This window comes from Peromyscus leucopus, chromosome 22 (genome assembly GCF_004664715.2).
Source record: "Peromyscus leucopus breed LL Stock chromosome 22, UCI_PerLeu_2.1, whole genome shotgun sequence".
Classification (NCBI taxonomy): Eukaryota; Metazoa; Chordata; class Mammalia; order Rodentia; family Cricetidae; genus Peromyscus; species Peromyscus leucopus.
In genome coordinates, this window is record NC_051081.1 from 1,977,992 (window position 1) to 2,002,491 (window position 24,500).

General features: G+C 59.9%; 1 protein-coding gene across 1 annotated transcript in view; it reads right to left on the reverse strand.

The window, feature by feature from the left end:
* Celf5 (CUGBP Elav-like family member 5) overlaps positions 1-21,038 on the reverse strand; it is a 25,915-nt gene extending 4,877 nt beyond the window's left edge. The window contains 9 exon segments of the mRNA XM_028862788.2: positions 767-829; positions 1,658-1,804; positions 2,036-2,177; positions 3,019-3,165; positions 4,377-4,456; positions 6,379-6,507; positions 6,990-7,041; positions 14,203-14,285; positions 20,775-21,038. Of these exon segments, the coding sequence (XP_028718621.1) occupies positions 767-829; positions 1,658-1,804; positions 2,036-2,177; positions 3,019-3,165; positions 4,377-4,456; positions 6,379-6,507; positions 6,990-7,041; positions 14,203-14,285; positions 20,775-20,919 (988 nt within the window). The 5' untranslated portion in view covers positions 20,920-21,038.
* Between the last annotated feature and the right edge of the window lie 3,462 nt (positions 21,039-24,500).

Consider the following 24,500-nt stretch of genomic DNA (forward strand, 5'->3'; position numbering starts at 1 on the left):
GGCTCAAGGGACTGTGCACGTTCCTTAGGGTGGGACCCCAAGCCGGAGCAGAGGGTGGGACCCCAAGCCGGAGCAGAGGGTGGGACCCCAAGCCGGAGCAGAGGGTGGGACCCCAAGCCGGAGCAGAGGGTGGGACCCCAAGCCGGGGCAGAGGGTGGACCCCAAGCCGGAGCAGAGGGTGGGACCCCGGGGAGCAGAGGTGGACCCCAAGCCGGAGCACAGGGTGGGACCCAAGCGGAGCAGAGGGTGGACCCCGGGGGAGCAGAGGGTGGGACCCCAAGCCGGAGCAGAGGGTGGGACCCCGGGGGAGCAGAGGGTGGGACCCCAAGCCGGAGCAGAGGGTGGGACCCCAAGCCGGAGCAGAGGGTGGCCCCCCAAGCCGGAGCACAGGGTGGGACCCCAAGCCGGGGCAGAGGGTGGCACCCCAAGCCGGAGCACAGGGTGGGACCCCAAGCCGGGGCAGAGGGTGGCACCCCAAGCCGGAGCACAGGGTGGGACCCCAAGCCGGGCAGAGGGTGGCACCCCAAGCCGGGGCAGAGGGTGGCCCCCCAAGCCGGAGCAGAGGGTGGGACCCCGAGCCGGAGCAGAGGGTGGGACCCCAAGCCGGAGCAGAGGGTGGGACCCCAAGCCGGAGCAGAGGGTGGGACCCCGGGGGAGCAGAGGGTGGGACCCCGAGCCGGAGCAGAGGGTGGGACCCCGGGGGAGCAGAGGGTGGACCCCGGGGGAGCGGGCATGGCGGGCGCGGGTCAGGACGGGGCTGCCTCACCTGTGTACTGCTGGACTCCGGAGAAGGCAGGGTGCAGGGTCTCGGCCACAGTGGGGCTCTGAGCTGCGGGGCAGAGGGCGAGCTGAGCCCCGACATCCACGACCACCCCAGTCCCCTCCTGTGTTACCCCCATGGCGAGTCAGAGAAACAGGGGCGCACCAGCTCGCCCAGGGCGCCCGGAGAGCAGGTGACGGGAACCGTGTGCCTTCACCCCGCAGCCCCCCACCCTGCCCTCTGGGCACCCAGGAAACCCCTTACCTAAGAGGCATCCCGCACACCCCAGCCCTGACCCCCCCCCAGCCTGTGGGGACCCCCGAGCACGCAGGGCCCCATGTCTGCAATGCCCAGAATCTTCGCTGGCCGCAGAATAAAGGATGAAGTCAGGAGCCGCTGTCACCTGGGCACTTGGGAGGCGGGGCAAGAGGACTGCCCTTGGTTTAAGGCCAGCCAAGGCTAAGGGGTGGCTTCAGACCAGCCTGAGCTACAGAGGGCATCCAAGAGCAGCCTAGCCTGGGCTACACAGGGAACTGAAAGCCAGCCTGGACTACACAATGTGACCCCCCCATTTCAGACAGCAAACCAGGAGAGGCAGGTGCCTGACACTGGCCCGAGGCCCCTCCCCACCCCACCCAGCCTCTGACGTCGCCTGTCTGTCCCATTTTTCCAGTTCTGGAAACCAGCGAGATTACTGAACTGGATTTCGAACCCAGAACCTCCCCCGTGCACGATTCTCACGTAGCCTCTTCCTGCGCTCACACCTACCCGGGCGCCCCTCGTCCTGCCCTGCCCTGCCCAGGATGTCGTGCTGTGGGGACCTAGGTATGTCCCCCGGCCACCGTGCCCACTCCAGGAACCGTCCTAAGCTCTCGGGCGCCCTCTCTCCCAAGTTACCTGGGTAGGGGACGAGGCCATTGGCGTACACAGTCTCCAGGGCAGGGTGGCTCCCAGGGAAGGGCAGGACTCCTGGGAAGCCATTGGGAATGGGCGCCACCAGGCCAGGAACGGCGGCGGTGCCCAGCAAGTGGGGCGAGTGCAACCCTGAGGAGGGGAGAGGGTGAGACATGGGGGACCCAGGCACGGGGCCGGGTGAGGAGGGGAGAGGGTGAGACATGGAGGGGAGACCCAGGCACGGGGCGGGGTGAGGAGGGGAGAGGGTGAGACATGGAGGGGGCGGCCCAGGCACGGGGCGGGGTGAGGAGGGGAGAGGGTGAGACATGGAGGGGGGGACCCAGGCACGGGGCGGGGGGGCCTCCCGGAAGCTGCTCTCACCGGAGGTGGGGGCGATGGGCGTGGCGGGCAGACCGTTAAGGCTGACGGCGCCAATCTGCTGGATGTGGCAAGGGGGGAAGGCCACGCCCGGGCTCAGGTAGCTGCCGGAGGTGGACAACACCGTCGTCTGCTGCTGCATGAGCTGGGGACAGAGAGGCTGTGAGTGGGGCCAGCCCCACCGCGGCTCAGGGGCAGGGGTGGGGAGGATTCCCATGGAGGTTACAGCCGAAGCTGGGCTCAGGGCTCAGTCAGAAACGCGGCCTCGGCTGGAGGTCAGTCACTGGGGCGGGATCAGGGGTCAGTGGGCATTAGCACTGGGGTTCGGCCTAGATTCGGGGCTCAGAGAGAAATGGAGGCCTGTACCTGGACTGAAGTTCATTCTGGGATCAGGGATCAGGCAGGCATTAGGGCTCAGCTTGGGATCGGGGCTCAGTCTGGGTTCAGGGCTAAGTTAGAAACTGAGGCTCAGTTGTGGGTCAGGATTGAGCCTGAGATTGGAGATCAGTCTAGGATCTGGGATCTGGGTCAGCACAGGATCTAGGCTTGGCCTTGACCCAGAACTAGGTTTAGAAAAAGGACTCCAGATTGGGGTTGGGTCTGCCCAGGAACAAGACACACTCAGAGATTGGGGCTCGGCCTGGGATCAGGATCAGGCAATGGTCAAGGCTGAGTCAGGAGCTCAGCTGAAGTCAGCCTTGAGGATTTAGCCAGAGCTGGACCAAATGCAGATTTAGGAATGGTGAGATCCAGGCTCTGGGGTCAGAATGAGTGGGACAGTGGTATTCTGCCCACAGTCAGGGCACGTCTGGGATTAGGGTGGTGGCTGTGTTTGGAACCGACTGTCCGTCAAGATCTGGGCTTTCGGCCTGGCCTGTGGCTCGGTTTACCCTGTGGGGCCTGAGGCTCAGCCCATCCAGGACAGGATCCTGAGTCAGGGAGAATGAGGACGGGGAGAGGGAGGGTGGGGCGGCGGGGCCACTCACAGCCTGGGCGTAGGCACTGTAGGGGCTGAAGGGCAGGGTGAGGGACGGCGTCAGGATGCCCAGCTGGCCGACCATCTGCTGCATGCGCCTCAGAGTCCGCTCTTTGTCCGTGTCGGCGAACTTGACCACCAGGCTGGAGGACGCCCCCTGGAAGGACAGCGCTGGGATGAAGGGCAGGGGCACCCGGGACTCTGGGCGTCCCCGTGGCCGAGAGTGGAGGTGCCAGCCGTGAATGAGTCCACATCCAGCAGAGCCAGGGCCACACAGGAAGTGCGCAGGCCTTGTCATCCTGGGCCTGGCGGTGTGACGACCTGGCCTTAGGGTCTGCGAGGCAGCCACAGTCACAGTAACGTGGTGGAGTATGCAAGTCCAAGGTTAATGTCTGGGACAAAAGTGTGTATCGGGGTGGGGTCCCAGCTGTAGTCATATCCCCAAAGGTGGGGGGGATCCAGCGGCCAGAGAGGGAGAATGGAAGGGTTTGGGGGGCACCATACAGCCCACAGACCAGCTGAGGTTCCCATCGCCAGGGCACGTGATGGGTGACTGCGCCAACCACTCACTCTAGAACTGAGTTAGGAACTGGGGCTCAGTGTGGGATCAGGGGTCGGTATATGAGGAACTGGGGCCCAGGATTCAGAGTTTAGTCCGGGATCAGGGCTCAGCCAGGTCCTTTCTGGTAATTGGGCCCAGATGCTCCCAGCCAGGCTTGCAGACACCTCCTGGGACAGACAACCTGCTCCTAGGTTTGGTTGTGAGGGAGTCAACCTCGTGTGACCTGAACCTGCCCGCCTGGGAGGAAGCTGCTGCTGTAAGCTGGGGATTCTGTTCACCTGTAGTGATGCAGACTCCCGGGGACCCTCCCTGGGGGATAGACCCCAGCCACTGCCTGGGTGGTTCTACATCTTGGACACCTGCTCCCCACTCCCTCATGGTCTCCAGGACCCCCGTTATCTCCACACAGTTTCTCCAGACCAGCCCTCATCCTCCCGGTGGGGACCTGAGCTCGGCTGCCCAGCCAGGCTCTCGGAATCTTTTCCTTTGCCCGCTAGTGACCCTGACATAAAGGACCTATGCAAATGGCCTGGCAGCCCCCCTCACTTGGTGCCCAATGTGGCTCCCTACTGCCCCAGAATGGAGTCCTTGGTCTCTACACATCGTCCAGCCACTGGTCCTGCTCCTCAGCCTGTGTCACGACCACGAGCTAAGACCACAATGCACCAGGACAGCGTCTGGTCACACAGCCCTGATCGAGGCCTCCCATCTGACGCAGTATAGGAAGGTGTAATACCCATCGCTCCCAGCTGCCCTAATCTCCCCCTCCCCGCCCCCGCCGCTGTAGCAGGGCGGTTCTCACTCACCGGCATGGTCTGGCTGCCATGCAGGGCATGGATGGCCGCCTGGGCCTCTGTGTGGGAGGAAAACTTCACGAAGGCACAGCCTGGGGGAGAGGGAGGTAGAGGTGAGGACAGACCGAAGGATGCAGAGGGTGGGGATAAAGGGGACTCACGAAAGACAGGAGACACGAGTTCACCCAGGCATGGGGAGGCCAGGGTGGCCTGGACAGACAAGACACACACCATCTTCCAGCGACAGACGTAATGTCAGCAATGAATTCAGCCAAACAGATAAAAGTCAGTCATCTACCTCCACCTGCCTACCCACATTTCCATCCGTCTCTCTGACCTACCTACCCACTAATCTGTCGGTCTGTCTGTCCGTCTATCCATTCATCCACCACCCGTCCGTCTGTCCGTCCATCCATCCACCCACCCATCTGTCCATCCCTCTGTCCATTCATCCATCTGTCCGTTTGTCCGTCCACCCATCCATCTGTCCATCCATCCATCTATCCATCTATCCATCCATTCACCTACCCACCCACCCGTCTGTCCGTCCATCCATCCATCCACCCATCCACCCATCCACCCATCCATCTATCCATCCATCCATCCATCCATCCACCCACCCATCCATCCATCCATCCATCCATCCATCCATCCATCCATCCATCATCCACCCATCCACCCATCATCCATCCATCCATCCATCCATCCATCCACCCATCCATCCACCCACCCATCCATCATCCTCCATCCATCATCCATCCATCCATCCATCCACCCATCCATCTCCACCCACCCACCCGTCTGTCCGTCCATCCATCCACCCATCCACCCATCCATCTGTCTGTCCATGTGGTCAGCCAGCAGGAAGTCAGTCAGCTGCCAGCGACTGTGTTGAGACCCTGACAGTCACACACACTCTCAGATGCAGGCTTGGCCCCAGAAGTTCCCATTAGAACGACCGAGACAAAGGTTTGAAGAGTCGGTCACCAGCTCTGACCTCCAGGGTGCAGAGGGTGAACTGGGACCTGTGGATCATGGCAGCTGGTCAGACAGACGGACACACAAAGTCATGTGGTGGCCACTGAGGCAGAAGCACCCCCAGTCAGGGTCATATACCATGGATCCAGGGCGGGACCAGTCTGCCAGTCATACAGATGGACAGACAGACACTTGAAGAGAGACAGAACTTGAGACACTCAGGGAGAGAAGCCGAGAGGCTCGGGCCATGGTCCAGAGGACCAATCTGCAGGGACACAACAGCCCCAACTAAATAGACACTCAGGTGGGGCCAGGGATGACCCCGCCCTCCCATAGACCTGACCCGTCTCTGCAGCCGGCCCCTCCAGGCCCTCTCTTTTTGCAAGCTATTGTTAAAACGGAGTGACAGGGACTAAGAAGCCAGGCCGGTGTTACCAAGCTCCTACATTACTTCAGGGGTCCTGATGGCAGCCTTGTGCACGTCTCCTCTCCCCACCCCAAGCCTATCTGCTCTCCTCACTCCACTTCAGGACTAGGATATGAAAATCCTCAAGGTCTGGAGAGACGGCTCAGCGGTTAGAGCACTGGCTGCTCTTCCAGAGGTCCTGAGTTCAATTCCCAGCACCCACATGGTGGCTCACAACCATCTGTGATGGGATCTGGCGCCCTCTTCTGGTCTGCACATACATGCAGGCAGATCACTGTATACATAATAAATAAATAAATCAAAAAAAAAAAAAGAAAGAAAATCCTCAAGAATGATCAGTCCCTGGTGCAACCTCAGCCTCCCCACGCTCCCTGCCATCACCCTCCTGACCCACCCCACCCGCTCTACGCCTTCCCACAGGCCACGCCCACCTCAGGCCTATCTCTTCCTAAAGTCCCACCCATCACCCGCTCTGCTACTCCCCTCTGCAAGACTGAAGCCCCGCCCCAGGAGCCACCTAAGCCCCTCCCCCCCATGGTAGCCCCGCCTAACCGTGGGTCTCCAAGCCCCTCCCCTCCGCGAGGCTCCGCCCCACCGCCTGCCAGTCACCTTTGCTGCTCCCGTCAGGTCCGCGCAGCACTGTGCATTCGTCGATGACGCCAAAGGGCTGGAAGAGCCTGAGCACGTCTTCCTCCGACTGCTGCTTGTTGAGCATGCCCACGAACAGCTTCCGGTCCCCTGTGGGCGGAGCCCCGGCCCACGGCCCCGCTGAGCCCGCGCTAGCCCCGCAGACCCTCAGCCCTGACCTGAGCTGCCCCAGGACCTTGGCTCAGGCCGCCCTGCTGCCTGTCGCCCGGGGTCGATGGAGAAGGGAAGCAGAGACACTGAGGGGGCGATAGGGAGGGAGAGGTAGGAGACTGGGGGACAGTCAGGATCAGGGGAGAGAGAGCGCGCTCCAGGGGGTCTGCTTCCTGTCCCGACCCACAGCCGAGATGGAGAGTGACAGGATGGCTGGGCCTTACCGAGCTCCTACATGTACACGAGGTCCCCACAGCCTTGCCCACACCTCTCCCCACATCCCAAGTCTGCAGCCTCCGGGCACCCGTGAGGGAACGGGAAGGGTGTGGGGTGTCTGAAGTCTGGGGAAGCAGCCGGAGCCCCGACCCTGAGGCTGCGGACAGGACCTGCTGCAGAGGCCACGGCCACGGGGAGATTACTACTACCTCCACGGCTCTCGCTGTCCGCCGGCTTCACCTGGATCGGGCGCGCCATCTGTGGAAAGTGGGGGGCAGAGTCAGAGCGGCCGGGGACCGAGTGGGGCGCGGGCACCTTCCCTAAGCTCTGCCCGGCACCGGCTGCCCACTTTTTCTTGGCACACACTCAAGCAATCAAACCCGGGGACAAAACTAGTCCCGCAAACTCTTAGCTAGCCGTCAAAACCCAATGACAGTCATCCTCAAAACAGGGCAGACTGTCTGGAAATGGCGGGGATCCCCGAGCTCTGTCTGTCAATTTCACATTGCCGTTTCTGTCTTCAAGAAGTCAGTTTGCTTCTGAGCCCTGTGTCTGGACTTGGCTATGTGACTTCCTCCAGCATAGAGCCTGCTGGAAATGAAGCCACAGCTGTGAACTTCATGCTAGAGAGCTTGCTCTCTGGACACGGAGTCCAAGTGTGCCAGCCTGGGCACAGAGTCCAAGTGTGCCAGCCTGGGCACAGAGTCCAAGTGTGCCAGCCTGGGCTAGCCGCTGCTGACTCCCGGAGGACGCGTTTTGAAGAACTGAAACTGCCTTCGCTGGCCTGGGGAATCACGAACAAATAAAATGTTTGGGAGTGGTTGTTCCTGGGCTGCAGCTGACTGACACCTGAACCCACTGTTCTGGACTCCTGTGTGTCCCACCCCAGAAAGTGGCATTTGATGGTATCGCTCCCCTGCCCCACACAGCCCCGAGGACAGACCGGAAAGGGGCCGCACATCTGGGAGGCCGTGATTTGCATCCCTTGGTCCCTGGATGGAGTCGTCCTCCTGACTGGGAGACTCACTCGGGTGAACTCCTACGCGTCCTTCAAAACTCAGCTCAAAAGTCCCAGCAGCAATCCCCCCTTTCCTCGGGGCTCCTCGGTGCCCCTGCCTCTACCCTGTCTCCCTCCAGACAGAAGGGGAAGGCAGTGGAGCTTAGCGTCACCCCATGCTAGGGGTAAGGAAGGAGGGGACCAAGAAGGCCCAGGAGCCAGGAGTGGGGTCGCCACCAAGTCAGATCAGGCTAGCCCCTTCACACGCAGCCCTGTGACCTCTGGGCTGGGATGCGCACACCTGACAGTCCTGGACCGGCCCAGTGACCCTCGCTCCCCCACCTTGGCCTCTTCCCCTCCACGCTGCCCCCACCTGGCTGTGAGCAGCCCTCACAGTGCACCGCACCCCTCTCCCTCCCCCTTCACCCCTCTGCTCACCTCTCCCTTCTCTCACACCCCTCTCCACACGCCTCCCCTTCCGTACACCCCTCGCCTCCTGCACACCTCTCCCCTCCTGCACACCCCTCCCCCTCCAGTGCACTCGACTTCCTCCGGGCCCCTCCCCTTCCGGAATCCTCCTCTTGCACCCACTTTGCGAGCCCATCCCCTCCCCTCCTCTGAGACCCTCCCGGGGACTCGCACTACCTGCCTGGACGCTGCCCCACCAGCCAGCCAGATCCTCCCAACCCCCCTCCCCCCCCCACACCCATCCCCTCTGCACCTGGGTACCACACCCGACCCCGGGGTCGGGGAGGGAGGCGATTTGAACCGGATAGTTCCGCTTCTGGGGTCAGGGCAGCGAGGGGTGTAGGGGGACGAGGCAGGGGAGGGGTCCCCCAGATCTAGCCTCCTGGTCCCCCACGGCCCCTCCCACACGCCCCCGCCGGCCCTCCCCCTCCACCATCCTCCCTAGCACCTTGGGCAGATGAAGATGGGGTTGCCATGGCAACGCTGATTCACCCCGCGGAAGCCGGCAGTTGTCGCTGCCATGGAAACCGCCTCTTCGGGGCCCCTCCGAGTTCAGATCTCGCGGCGCACAAAAGAGATTTAAATATAATCTTTCAGAGATGAGGGAGGAGGAGGGGAGGGCAGGGGAGGGGGAGAGGGGTGCGCCCGGTTCTGTCGCCATCACCCCATCACCGACCTTGGTCTCCAGCGCTCCTGGGGTCCCCCCTCCACCCCACAGTGACGGAGAAGGGACCACGGAGCGCCCTCCCAGCCCGCACCACGTGCCTCCGCTGAGCGAGCGTCGGAGCTGGGTCCCCCCCACTCCCCGCCTCCCCCCATCTGTCCCACCCAGGTGCCCGCCCTCCCCGCCCTCCCCCCTGCACCTTCTGCAGCTCCCATCTCTGCCCCGCTTCCCGCCCCTCCTTCCTCTTTACATTCACCCAACACCCGCTCCTGTTGGATCAGGATCGGGGGACCCCAGGGAGGATCCTCACTCGTGTCGCACAGTGGGACAGCACCACCAGAAGTGGCCCACTCCCACGGAGGAGAAAATCTTTGGCGGGTTTTGGCGCAGCAGGAGGAGTTCTGTGGGGGAGACCATGTCTCCCGCCGGAGCCGGGTCTCTGTTCGGGACTCATTTCACCTCTGAGCCCGGTGTGTTACAGACGGGGAAACTGAGGCCTTTGGGCAAACCTCAGCCGGTCTAGCTGGGACCCTGCAGGTTTCTTCCGCAGTTGGAAGATTCCAGAACCAGACGTCGGCGGAAGCCGCGGAAGAGAGAGAACACCCCACTCAGGCGGCCACGGCCCACTCTCCCCTCCCACCTGGACGCCATGAACCCCTCACCTACCCTGAACCCCGCCATGGCGCCCAAGTGCTGCGACTGCAGTTACAGCCTCTCACCGCGGCATTGAAGGCCTCAGAGTGCCCTCGCGGGGACCCCTCCCTCCCAGCAGCCCTCCCCTGCCCCCCTCAAAACTGACGCCTTCCCCAGTGCTGGGGGGATGGTGGCTCGCCCCCAAACCCTCACCCTTAGCCAGTCAGATTGACGCCCAGAGAGGACCAGAACCAGAGCATGCACCCTCAGCTAGATGATGAATTACGCCACTGGGCTGCAGAATACTACACAGACCAGAAAAAGCGCGGGAAGACGCCTTTCGTGGGGAAGAGGGCACAATGCAGGGGGGGGGGGTTCTGGGAGCCGCCCGCGTGGTGGTGGGTGGATCCTTCACGAGTGTGTACCCCGTGCATGCGTGATCACGGCGGGTCCCCTAGGTGTCCCGTTTCACTCTTCACCCTGTTATTTGTAGCAGAGTCTCTCCCTGATCCTGGGACTTTTTATGGAGGTTCTGGGCTGGGACGCAGGTCTCCACGGAGGGGACCGCTCTCAGAGAACCCTGCCTAGACCGGGGCGGGGGGCGGGGGGCAGAGCACCCAGACGCCTGACGGCCAAGCAAGGCCTCTGCTGAGCATCCAGCGTGGCATGTGGAGAAACTGAGGCCTGGGGGTTTGTAGCTGGACACCAACCCCGATCTCAATGAAGACAGGCGCAGAATGGCAGGCTCTGGTGAATCCTGTTGCAGTGTGGCGGAGGCCTCGCCCGCTGTCAGTGCAGGGCCACGTGGGGTCCTCTGTGCCTGTCCCCTGCAGCTGCATCTTTGGGTGGGGGCTCGCGGTGGTGCGGGCGCGGCTGCAGTCCCGCACACTCTAGAATGCCCGCCAGGGTGGCTGGATGTGGAGTCTGGAACATTCTGAGTCGCTCACATCCAGCACTGGCAGCAGAGTCTAGAACGTTCTAGATCGCCGAGCACTCATCACGCTGCAGGTCCCCAGAGTCCTTCGGGCGGCTGGCCTCATTCCAGTATGTTCCAGGTTCCTAATTTCCAGCACGGCTTCTGGTCTCCAGTTTCAGAACGTTCCAGATATGCGTTGCAATGGCAGACGGCTCCAAGTCTAGAATGTTCCACGTCTTCACTGTCCCACACCCTGTGGCCACGAGGCGCTTTCACATCACACGTCAGTTTCTCAGATGAAATGACATCAGCTCAGAACTTCTGAGTCCCAGCAGGAGGACGACACTCTCCGAGAGGCCCACAGGAGGCGCGGGCCCTGAGGGGGCACTGCGAGCCACCACCCTCAGGGCTGCCCCATCAGGCCCCACAGTTGTGTTTCTAATAAAGTTTTATTGGCACATGGCTGTGCGTGGGGTAATACATGCCTGACCGAGCACAGCGTGGGTGCAGCCACAGGCACTGTGAATATCAAAGTTTCCACTCACTATAAGGTCTGTAGATGTGAAGTTAACTTTGACCCTGGATTTTAATGGGGGGGGGGACTGTCCATTTAGAACAATTCGGAACATGACTCTCCTGTGTCAATCATGATTCACAGGCGGTGCAGTCTACAGACCACTGAGAAAACTTCTACCCTGAGCCAGGTGTGGTGGCGCACACCTTTAGTCCCAGTACTCGGGAGGCAGAGGCAGGCGGATCTCTGAGTTTGAGGCCAGCCTGGGCTACATGTAACAATCATTGTGCACAAACTGATGAGACCATCAGAAACAGTATGTGAAGAGTGAGCATGAAAGGGTGGGAACCTCCCCTTGGCACACTCCCCCTTGACTGCTTTCCATTGACCTCATGCTAAAATGCTGGGATCTAGGGAATGCTTTGTCAAAATAAAATCTAGTATTAAAATGAATTTTGCCTTTAATTTATTTTTTGTACCTTTTAGTGTTTCTCTCAAAAAATTCTAATAACAGACATGTCTGGCCTTAGATTTTTTCTTTTTTCTTTTTCTTCTTCCTTCCTTTTTTTTTTTTTTTTTTTTTCAAGGCAGGGTTTCTCTGTGTAGACCTGGCTGTCCTGGAACTCACTCTGTAGCCCAGGCTGGCCTTGAACTCACAGAGATCCGCCTGCCTCTGCCTCTTGAGTGCTGGGATTAAAGGTATGCACCACCACCACCTGGCTAGATTTTTAAAGGTTAACATTTTTTTCTAGAACATTTTCTATTTCTTCCTGTTCTAAGCAGGGTCTGTCCCGGGTACTGTGAGCACACGGCTGGGTTGTTCTCTATGGGTGCTGAGCTGAGTCCTCCACCCCTTACATGCAAGGACTGTGTGATTGCCACATTCGTCCACAGGTGTCGTTTACCCTGAGAGGGCAGTCACCTTGGGTGAGATCTACCCTAACGTTATCAATCAATGAAGCTTCCCGGTTCCCTTCTCAACCAGACACACCCCATCTTGACACTGCATCCCCCTGCATCTGTCCAGAACATCTGTCCTCTAGACAGGCTAATGTTCACACAGCTTTAACAACCCCAGGACCACATGGTCCTCCCTGTGACCCGCACACCTGGCCATTTACAGTGTCACCACCTGATTGTGATGAACTGATCAGTGACACTTCCCCCACCATAAAAGTCCTACACATCCACACCCTTACTGAACACTGTCGACGTGACCATGTTTGGGAAAAGGGTCTTATAGACAAATGACACAGAGGAAATGAGGTAGCCTCGGCGCCCTGTGTGGGGGAGAAGGAGCTATGGGCACACTGACAAGGAGAAACCAGGCAGAAGCCAGGAGCACCTGCAGGGAGGGGTGGGTACAGGGACGAGCACTGCATCTCCACAGGAGCCTAGGAAGGAATGGGGCATGATCAGCTTTGGAAGAGGGATGGATCCCCTTGACTGGGAGGTAGTCTGCTCAGCTGTGCTGGGAACCAGGAAGCCATGGTCTCCTCACCAATCAAAGAGGTGGTGGGGTGAATGGATGACTGAATGCATAAATGGATGGGTGGATGGATGGATGGGTGGGTGGATGGGTGGATGGATGGATGGATGGATGGATGGATGGGTGGATGGATGGTGGATGGGTGGATGGATGGGTGGATGGGGATGGATGGGTGGATGGATGGGTGGATGGGTAGATGGATGGGTGGATAGATGGGTGATGTATGGATGGGTGGGTGATGGATGGATGGGATGGATGGATGGATGGGTGGATGGATGGGTGGATGGATGGTGGTGGATGGATGGGTGGGTGGATGGATGGTGGGTGGGGGGTGGATGATGGTGGTGGGGATGGGGGGGGATGGATGGATGGGGGGGGGTGGATGGGGATGATGGATGGATGGATGGATGGGTGGATGGATGGATGGATGGATGGATGGTGGGTGGATGGATGGGTGATGGATGGGTGGATGGATGGGGATGGATGGATGGATGGGTGGATGGATGGATGGATGGGTGGGGGTGGATGGGGGATGGATGGATGGGTGGGTGGAGGAGGGGGAGGATGGGTGGATGGATGGGTGGATGGATGGATGGGGATGGATGGATGGATGGGTGGATGGGTGGATGGATGGATGGATGGGTGGATGGATGGATGGATGGGTGGGTGGATGGATGGATGGGTGGATGGATGGATGGGTGGGGGTGGATGGATGGGGGGGGGGGGATGGATGGGTGGGTGGATGGATGGTGGTGGATGGTGGGTGGGTGGATGGATGGATGGGTGGATGGATGGGTGGGTGGGTGGTGATGGATGGATGGATGGGTGGATGGGTGGATGAATGGATGAATGGATGGATGGAATTGTGTGAAAGGGAACGTCTTCGGCTGAGGAAATTATGACTTGCTCAAAGCCCATGCAGTACACATAGCAGGAACCGACTCTTCCTTCCACGCTCACGTATAGAAACAAGTGTGATGTGCACACTTGGAATCCCAGAGCCAGGGAGGTAGAATCAAGAGGTCTTGTTGGACTCCCTGACTATCCCTGCCTCCTTCCCAAGCTGCCTCCGAGTTTTAAAGAGTCAGTGGACGGCCTTAGGTAGATGTGCACATGCACACGCACCTGCTCATGGAGCGGCTTTGTGCCCACCTGACCCGACCCCCATCTGTTCCTCCCACGTGGTTCCCATCTGCTGCAGACGCTCCAGTCACTGAACGTCACCCACCACGAGGACTTTGCCAGAGCTACCCCAGAGCCAGCGTGTGCCCTCGAACCCCCAGAACGGGGAGCTAAATGATCTTTGCGATGTAAAGCCCGCAGCCTCAGGTGTATTATTGGAGTCCCATGAAACATCAGATGCATCCACATGTCTCTGGGGGGGGAAGGAAGGCTCCCGTCTCTGTGGCCAGAAGACCCTGCCCCTCCCTCCCCTCGTGCCCCTGTCCCTTTCCTCCCCCTCTCGAGTCGCTGCCTCTGCTCCAGCCCCGAGGGCGTCCCGGATCCTTGCCCAGTGCACCCCCGGGGGCCTCTGCACAGCAGTAGAGTGCATTTCTGACCAGGCCCGTTTGTGCCGCCTACGACCATCACTCCTGTGACACTCAGAGCCCAACATACAGTAGGCGCCCAATAGATGCTCACACTTACGCCCCTTTTGTTCTCTCTGGGTCCACAGGCACAGGGAAGCCCAGCCGAGCCCCCCGGCTGTGAGTGCCCCTCCGCTCCACGGACCACTCACCCCCGGCAGGGTCTTCTGTTCGTGCAAGGCCGTCTGAGCTTTGATGGCGGAGTCCCTGGCGCAGTATGTAAGGAAGGCACAACCTGGTGGGAGAGACGGCGTGTGAGAGGAGGACCCCATGCCATGGACCCAGAGGGGTGGGGGAAGGGCAGCCCGGGCACCCAGGACAGCGGAAATTCCCGCCGTGGTCCAGCCACACCGTGGAGTATTACGCAGTCATAACCAGAACTGAGGCTCCGGCACTCCACAGCATAAAGGGGCCTTGAGGCCGCTGACCCAATCACAGAAGGCCACACAGTGTGGATTCCATGAAAGGAAATGCGCGGAACAGGAGAAACCAGACACAGGAAGTGGATTTTGGGGTGCCGAGGGCTGGGGAGAGGACAGGGAGTTGGGGTGTAAGGGGATCAGAACTTCGGGCTGGGGAGACGGGACGCACTTTCGTGACCTCAGAGCTGGGGAGGTGGAGGTAGGAGGATCAGTGGGGGGCTCTGCATCCAGAGAGTGTCGTGGACGGAGCCTGGAGGTCAGCTCCCGCAAGTCCTCTGGGCTGCGCATGCCTGGAGGTCAGCTCCCACGCAAGTCCTCTGGGCTGCGCATGCCTGTGCCAGAAGACTATGGTGTGGGGTCCTCTCTAACCTACCCACCCTGCTCTGGATACGGAGCTCACCCGCCAAGTTAAAAACGCAAATCAGATGTGGTTGGACCGGAACGCGGGTTCCATGAAAATGTCACCCAGTTGATAGATGAATGATTGACACGTGGGCGTGTTCTTCCATGTGGTGAACTATTACACAGCCGTGAAAAGGAAAGCTGTGTGTCCCACCCCGGGAAGGATGGACTTCAGGCTCCTGAGCTCGGCAGAGGACGCACAAGGAGTGTGGCCGGCGCTGCTGAGTCCTTATTTGGTCATTGGCACTGACAAATTCACACACAGGAAGGGGAACAGTGGGTGCTGGGCGGAGGTGGGTGCTGGGCAGAGGACGGAGGGGAGTTAATGCTTCACAGGGGTAATTTTTAGTTTGGGAAGATGGGACACACAGCCACGCCATGCGCTCACAGATGGAGCCAGGTGGGGAATGTCACTATGGCTGGCCCTGGCTGTATTATTTTAACTGACTTTATTATTATTAGTTCTTTGTTTGTTTTTTGTTTTTTCCTGAGAGGGGGTTTCTCTGTGTAGCCCTGATTGTCCTGGAACTCCCTCTGTAGACAAGGCTGGCCTCGAACTCACAGAGCTCTACCTGCCTCTGCCTCTGCTGGGGTTAAAGGCGTGCGCCACCACCACCTGGTCTCTAAGGCAGGTCCACCCTGCAGCCTGGAACTTGCCGCCATTGACCTCAGCACCCAGGAGTTCGAGGTCATTCTCGGGTACATAGAGAGTTCAAGACTGGCCTTGTATCAGAACCCCAAAAGGAGGAAGAAGAGGGAGGGAGAGGGAAGGAGGGAGAGGAGGGAAGAGGGAGGAGGAAGGAAAGATGAGGAGGGAGGAGAGGGCAAAGAGAATCGCCCCTGCAGTCCCGGGCCGCTGTCCGCGGTGCTGAAGCTCACCCCCCCCCCAGCTCTGAGCCCTGATGGTACTGGGAAGGGAGGGTGTGTCCTGGCATGCTGCTGGCCGAACCCCAACACCAGGGATGTCACCCCACTTAGAAAAGTCGCCCCTCTGTCTGGCGTTAGGAGGTTCCTGGGCACCGACGCCCCTAAGTCTGGGCACCTTGGGGACACAGTGGCTAAAGGCCATGTGCGTGAAGGCGGGGACCGTAGTGAGTGTCCCCTCACCTTGGTTTCTGAGGCTGGAGCTGGGGCTGACCGGCTGGGCCCCCCCATCCGAACTCAGTGCCGAGTCACGTGCCCGCTCCCCCCCACCTCGGCGATGGAGGTTGGTGTTCTTTCCCACCCACCCGGAAGGAACAAGACCCTGAGCTTTGCGGGCTGAGGGAGGAGCAACGGCCCTGTGTAGATGAGACAGACGCCCGGAGCTGGGGAAGTCTGGGCATCAAAACAGAGGAGGCCACTAACGTCGGAGCCCTGGGGAGCCATGGGGGGCTTCTTCCTCGATGTTAACAGCCCCCGCCCCAAACGACCATGAAGGCTGGAGGGGCCACTGTGAGCTCACATCTGGGTGTGGTCAGAGCTTCAGCAGAACCTCCCAAACTGTTCAAGAGTTACACATGCTGAGTGCTGTAGGAAGTGGACCAAGGCTCAGAGAGGACAGCACCCTCCCCAAGACACACAGCAATCAGAACATCTGCCTTTGAGCTGGGAGTCAGGGGTGAATGGCTGAAGGGTTCCTGAGACTCAGAAAATTCCAGAATGTTGGAGAGGACTTCATTAAATGTTTTTATTATCTATTTACCTGTGGGGCCCCCGGCATGCCTGTGAAGGGCAGACGACAACTTGTGGGGATCTGTTCCCTCTGGGGACCCACAGGGCACTGGGTGAAGGTTGTTATGAGCAGCCCAGCTGTGCTGGGAACTGAACTCAGGATCCTGAGGTGAGCGGTATTCACTCTGAGCCATCTCTCCCAACCACCTTATTTTGGAAACTGGCTCCTGGTCAACTCTGTAGCCAAGGCTAGCCTTGATTAGTGATCCTCCTGCCTCAGCTTTCTGAGTGCTGGGATCACAGATGCCCCACTGAACACTCGAGTCATAGCAAGAACAATTTCCTGTGACTCCACCTGGCCCATCCTGTCATCAGGAAGAAAAGTTGAGTGGCCATCATTCACATCTGCGAACACATGCCTACCCCACCCCCGCCCCGTTCATCCTCCATGAAGCAGCAACCAGAGATGCCTGTGATCACCAAGTCATATGTCTCTCCACCCACAGCGCTCCATCACTCCCACATTCCTCAGGGGCAAGGCCTAAGTCTGCCCTGCCTGTCTCTTCCCTCTGCTCCTCCAACAAAAGCTCCTTCCTTCACCAGGACCTGAGCAGGGATTGTGGTCAACCTGGGACATCATTCCTCAGATAACAAAATGAAGCCTTTACCCCAAACCTGTGAGAATCCTACCTCTGCCACTTCCTCAGCGTCTGCATGAGCCCCATTTCAAGTGCTGCCCACTTGACCCAGGGGAAGGTACGGTGACAATTACTACACCTCCATGAGATCTGGGGACATCACCCTCCCACCCATCCATCTACCTACCCACCCAATATCCATCCATCCACCCATCCACCCACCCATTCATCCATCCATCCATCCATCTATCCATCATCCATCCATCCGTCCGTCCATCCATCCATCCATCCACCCATCCATCCATCCATCCATCCACCATCCATCCACTCATCTATCCACTCATCTATCCATCCATCCATCTATCCATCCACCCATCCATCTGTCCATCCATCCATCCATCCATCCGTCCATCCACCCACCCATCCATCCATCCGTCCGTCCGTCCATCCATCTATCCATCCACCCATCCATCTGTCCATTCATCCATCCATCCGTCCGTCCGTCCGTCTGTCCATCCACCCATCCATCCACCCAACCATCCATCTATCCATCCATCCATCTGTCCATCCATCCATCTACCCGTCCATCCATCCGTCCATCCATCCATCCATCCATCCATCCACCCACCCATCCATCTATCCATCCATCCATCTGTCCATCCATCCATCCATCCATCCATCCATCTACCCGTCCGTCCGTCCGTCCATCCATCCGTCCATCCCTCCATCCATCCATCCACCCACCTCCATGCATTTTCCTCAAGCAAAGCCGGCCCCTTCCCTCCAGCCGTGTCCGGTCTCCGATGTGATCCTGACCGCTCTAGCACACAGTAGTCTCCTCCCTGTGGCGATTTCCCAGGGCCTTCCACCTCTGGGCCTTCAGAGATGCTGTTGTCTGCCTCAAGAACACTTTTCTCTACCTGCAAAGGCCTCTAGCCTGAACCCGGGAGCATCGCCCACTCTGTGAGCCCAGGCCTTGTGCCCAGAGGTCATCAAAATCCACACCACTCTGTATTCTTTTCCAGCAGTTTCCTCTGAGATGTATGCTTCCAAGACCTTCTCTTAGGCAGCTAGGGAAACTGAGGCACACAGCTGGATGGTGTCTCATTTGAAGCCGTCATAGTGTCTCAAGAAAGCACCTGGCTGTGGCCCAGAGACGACTGCTCCTCCCACACCTGTGCCAGGCCATGTGTCCCCAAGGCTGCTCGTCGCTTCGGGGCTCCACATCCCCTCCTCCTGCCGCTGACAGCCATTGCTGCTCCCATGGTAACAGCAGGCCAGCCCCCCCCCCACTCTCTCTCTCTGCACTGTCCCCCAGAGTGTGCCAATGCCGTCATTAACATGGAAATGCATAGGGCTTGCATGGCTAGAGAGCCCCCGAAGGTGACCTGTCCTCCCTCAGAGGTGGGGGCGGGAGGACCCCCCCCCATGTCAGCCCCCAGGTTCTACCCTGAGCCCTGGCTGCAGGAGGCCCTCGCACTCTGGATGGCTCCAGGGAGGGTCACAGAGGGTCCATGGGCCCCATCTCCTGCCCCTTCTCTGCGTCTCTCTGCAGCATTTAGGGCCCAGTCCGCCCTGGGATCCCACCCCTGCGGTTACCGGTTATCTTGAAGGTGTGAACAGAAACAAAGCCATTGGAATATTTGTGGGAGGTCCCAGGTGCAAGAATTCCACGTTCAGTCCATTCTGTCTCCATTGTCCTGAAGCCCAGGAAGGGGCAGCCACTGGATGACAGTCACACAGCAGAGGCCCGAGAAGATCTAACTCTCTTGAGCCAGGGTCTCATGTAGCCCAGGCTAGCCTTGAACTTGCTATGTAGCTGAGGATGACCTTGATCCTCCTGCCTGAGCATCCCAAGTTTCTGACTGGCAGGCGTGTGTGCCACCATCCCTGGCCTTCAGACTTCCGTCCAGACCCTGAGCCTTCCTTTCCTGGCCTGTGGGGTCCTCACCTCCTCACTCGGGTGGGGCCTGGGAAGCGTCGACCTCTAGTCACTGACAACCGGACCCCCCTGGACCCGCCGCCGCCGCCCAAATTCCCACCTCCTAAGCAATGTCCCCAAATCTCAAGGCCCCCAGACCACCGCATCTACCAGAAAGAAAATAACTCCGGTCCCCGGGCCTTGCCGCCCCAGTCTTCTGCCTGGAATTCCCAGGGGAGACGAGGAGCCTCCCACTCTAGCACCGTGTGTGATCCCGGAGACCCAGGCCTCACCACTGCCCCACAAGCCCCGACTTGGGGTGCCATGCAGGCAGCCTTCGGGTTCCCATCTGAAGTTTCTAGCCATGAGTACTTGAGCCAGACCCTGGGCTTCGGTCCCGGTCCCGGGTGGGAATTAAATCTCCAGTCTCACGTGTGTGAGAACGAGGTTGGTGGAGAAAAGCACTGGAGTGTGAAGGAGTTCCCTCCCTGCCATGGAGCCAGACCAGCCTCGAGGCCAGCTGGCAGCCCCCGGACTGTGCATTCGTTCATCTCTCATTCACTCATGCATTCATTCTCTCATTCATTGGTCCATCCATTGACTCGCTTGTCCGTTCATTCATTCACACACTCTCTCATTCATTCCATAGGCGGGTACCGGCCCATCCGGGGGAGCCCCTACCCTCCCCCCACCCCCAGGGTCCAGCCAGGGATGGAGACCGTGGCCTCAACCTTGGGGGTCCCCCAACACCTGCCCTCAGAGCTCGTCAAAGCCACCAGATTCAGACACTGGGGCCTGGGACGGAGCAGAGTGGGGCGACCCTGCCCCCCAGAAGCTCCATGGGAGGGGGAGCCAGGTTCTTGAGCCACCTGCCGGCGAAGCCACCCACGCGCGTCCTCGTCACCCGGGATCTGGAGTCTGCCCAGCGGACCTCACATTCATTGTCTCGGCCTCAGCTCTGGCTCTGCCAGGTTCCACTTGAGCCCAGGGTGGGCGCAGGGGATCAGAAAGATGGCACCACCCAGACAGGGCTGCCTGGGTCCCTGCATCCCCTGGGCCCCAGCCTCAACCTCGTGCCCCCCCACGTCTTTGTAGTTACCGCTCAGCCCCGGGTCCTGGACATGTATCCGGCAGCAGCCAAGCTGGCCCGGCTTTGTGAGCAGGAATCCCGGTCCCGAGGTGGGAAGTTCCCGGCCCAGCCAGAGAGACCCAGAGCGACGTGGTGGGGGTGGGAGACCGGGAGGCAGGGGTCCCCGGAGCTCCTGGCACAGGGCGGGAGGGGGGGGTTCTGGGAATGGGAGGGAGAAGGGGAGAGAGAGGAAGATGCCTGGGGAGAGGAGGGAGATGGAGGGAGATGACGGAGAGCGATGGAGGAGGAGGGAGTGGGGAGGAGGGAGGGAGAGGGGGCGGAGGACGGGAGGGGGCAGCTGGATCGAGAGCGGCACCCCCAGGGCGGAGGAGGGTGCAGGGGAAGGTAAGGGGGTGCTGGGATGCAGGGGTGCAGAAGGAGAGGTATGGGGGAGGGATCCAGAGGGTTCAGGTGCAAGGGAGGGGTGTAGGGGACTAAGGGGGGGTGCAGGTGTAGAAAGAGAGGTACAGAAAGGGGCTCGGGGTGCAGGAGGCAGGGTGCCGGGGTGCAGGGGTCAGGTGCAGGGATGCAGGGGCGGGTGCGGGGCGCGGGCGCCCACCTTTGTGCACGCCGGTGTGCGGGTCCTTGAGCACCGTCAGCTCGTAGATGCGGCCGAACTGCTCGAACAGCGGCTTGAGGTCCTGCTCGTGCAGGTGGCGCGGGATCTGGCCCACGAAGAGCTTGATGGCGTCCAGGTCCTTCATGCCGTCGGGCCGCGCCCCGGGGCGCTCGGGCCCGCTGCCGCCCACCGGCCAGGCCCGGGCAGGAGCTGCGGTGCCGCCGCGTCGCTCGGTCAGCGGCCCCGCCCGCGCACGGCTGCGCCACAGCGCCTCCCGCGGCCGCCTCGGGAACTGCAGGGGGCGGGGGGCGCCAGCCGGCGGAGGGGAAACTGAGGCCCAGAGGTCCCGGAGGTGTGGGAGGCTGCAGGCTGGACGTGTACATCAGGAAGACGGACAGGTCTCCCCACGCTGGCTTTGACATTCTTACTGTGTCCATCACCAACAGCCATGAGATCGGCCCCGCTGCCAGGCGCACTGGGGAGACTGAGGCGGGGGAGCTGGAGAGCTGGGCTAGCCTGGGCTACATGGTAAGAGCCTGTGTCAAGACAGAACAAGCAGCCCAGATGGGACGGTGGCTCTGCAAACAGTAGGTGAATAATGAAAGCCAGCCTGTGACGTGGACACAAAGGACTGGACAGGGGCAGGGGGATGACAGTGGAGGGCGGAGAAGCTGACGGGCCATTCAAGGAAAGAAGCGGACGCCCAGGCTGGCCCTTGCAAGCAATCCTCCTGGCTCAGTTCTTGAGTCCTGGGATGACAGGCCCGCACTACCACATCCGGCTCATATTTTTAGGTTGAAGTTCCTAGTACCAGAGACGTCGTCTGTGCGTAGGCTGTGTGCGTTAAAATGGTGATATCTGCGGGGCGGTGGTGACCGCGCCTTTAATCCCAGCACTCCAGAGGCAGAGGCAGGAGGATCACTGTGAGTTCGAGGCCAGCCTGGGCTACACAGGGAGTTCCAGGACAAGCTGGGGCTATGTCAAGAGACCTATCTCAAAAATAAACAAGCGATATTTTATTCATTGCAGATTTTTGTGTGTTCATTTTAACTATTGCATGGAATATCCTCCATGTTGATGACTGGGTTTGGGGCTTTTTTTTTCTCCCAGAGGATGTGGAGGCAAAAGGATTAGGTCCATCCTTAGTTACACAGGGAGTTGGAGGCTAGCCTGGGCTACGTGAGACAGTGTCTCAAATAAATAAAAGAATCAAATAGATGAGTCCTGTTCCTACAATTTCTCTCTCTCTCTCTCTCTCTCTCTCTCTCTCTCTCTCTCTCTCTCTTCTTTTCTTTCTTTCTTTCTTCCTTTCTTTTCCAGACAGGGTTTCTCTGTGTAGCCCTGGCTGTCCTGTAACTTGCTCTGTAGAGACCAGGCTGGCCTCGAACTCACAGATCCGCCTGCCTCTGCCTTGGTGTGCTGGGATTAAAGCATGCACCACCACTCAGCTATAATTTGTTTTTGTAAAAGAATTTACTTATGTGCAGGTGAGTTGCCTGCATGGCTGTGCACGTGTGCAGTAGTTGCAGAGACCGGAAGGGGGCGTCACGCCCCCAGAACTGGAGTCACAGGCGGTTGTGAGCCCCGCGGGTGCTGGGAACCGAGCCTGGGTCCTCTGCAGGAACAGCTGGTGTGTTAACTGCTGAGCCATCCCTCCAGATCCCTATAATTTGTTTTAAAGAACAGGAACTGAGACCCAGAGAGGTTGATCCTTTGTGCAAAGTCACACAGCGGGAGTGCTGGAGTCTAACACCAGCTCTGGAAGCCCAGATGCCTCCCAGGATCCCTTCTGTTGTCCCCAAGCTCCAGCCAGCCGTGCCTGCGGTTCCTCGTTTGCTGTGGACACTAGAGGGAGAAGGGACCGACTCCCCGTGGGCTGGCTTCACGGTCGAGGGTGATGGCAGGGCTGTGGGGCGGGACAGAGCAAGGCCTGGGGTCAGGGGTTACCTCCGAGCAGCAGGAAGGCTGGGAGATGCTGAGGCTGGTCCTCAGACTGTTTCCATGGAGACCGGAGGAGGATGCCGGCAGTCCCCGCGGGCCTCTGAGCTGCGAGAATCGTTAAAAAGCATCGAAAGGGGGGACCAGGCCTCCCGGGAGCCGGGGATGCGGGTCGAAGGCGGGGTCCTGCCAACTGCCCCACAGCTGGCATCCACCTGCCTCAGCATCAGCCCTGGGGTAACGGGCTTGAGCCATTTCAGTCCCAAAAACACGTGGGCGGAAGCGGCAGGTGGCCTGCGGAGCTGGGGCTCTTCCCTCAACCCCAGCACCATGTCGGCCTAAAACAGCACCTGTCTGGGGACTCCTCACTGACACCCCCGGTCCCTGCAGCTGGTATCACCACAGCTATGGGGCAGGAGACCCGTGGCTGCTGGTCCAGGGGAGGGGGCGTCCCATCACCTTGTTCGGGCTTTTGTACATGCTCAGGTGAGTGGGCTGTTTTAGAACTCACCTCAGCCTCAGTTGCCCATATCCAGGGCGGATTCGTTCTCAGAGGTGCTGAGCTGAGCCCCTGGCCTGCACCCACTCTGTGCCAGGAGCCCCCCCATTGTGAAGGGCACAGGCCCCCCAGGGCAGTCTCCCCCAACAGGGACTCAGCACTGAAGGGGTGGGAGGGGTCACCCCTCCTGCTGCTCTTCCCTCCCAGGGTTCAGGGGAGGTCCGTCCAAGTGCCACCCAAGTCAGGGCTGGAACTGACTCTGTCACCAGCCCCCACGTGCCCGGCCCAGCACAGGCACCTGTGGATGCCACGGAGGTCAGTGACTTACAACTTCGTTGCTATTTAGTTTTGAAACAAGGTTTCATGTAGCCCAGGCTGGCCCCAAACTCACTGTGTGGCCAAGCATGACCCAGAACTGATCTTACTTCCTCTGCCATGCCCAGCCTACAAGCCACTGTAGCCAGTGCGGTGGTGCAGACCTTCACTGCGGCGGGATTGCCACAAGGCCAGCTGCGGTGGTAATGACACCCTCCCTCGGAAGCAGAGGTCCCGGAGCCTGGGTTTGGATCCCCAACACCCACGTAAAAATCTGGCATGGCAGCCACATGGAACCCCAGAGTTATGGAGGCCAAGGCAGGAGCCTGGCTCAAGGCTCAGAGCCCCCGAGTCAAAAGATTGGAGGGCCGGCGAGAGCACTCAGTGACTAAGGGTGCCAAGTCTAACAACCTGAGTTCGATCCCCGGGATCCACCGAGGAGAAAGACGTCCTCCTGGTCACCCTGAGTGGTGTATCGTGTGACCCCCCCCCCATCACCCCCTCCTGTGGCAAGCACACATGAGCACCCGTGGACACCTGCAAGCCGTGGCCCCTGGAGTCCAGGATCTGACAGAGCCAGGGTCTCATTGTGGATTCACAGGTGCCCTGCGCCCCAGGGACCTTCCAGACTTCACGGTCAGGATATAGCTCCCCTCACCTTGGGCTCAGGATCAACAACATTCAGGTGCCTCACTGTGCTTGGCCCAGGGCTTTGGCACACACCACGCCCTCTGCCTGAACCCAGGCAGAAGAGACGCCACAGTCTGTCTGTGGCCCAGGTGGGTCTGTTCCCCTTCGATAGTCAGAAGTGAGCAGCCATCCATCCCGAGCTGAGCGGACAGGGTCCCAGCCTCACAGCAGTAGCTGAACTGAGGTTTGTTGACTGATTACATGACAGAGACTTGGGTGACTGGCAGAGCCTGTGGGAGGAGCCTGGCAGGGGTGGCCTTTGCGGTGACGGCCCTCCTCATGCC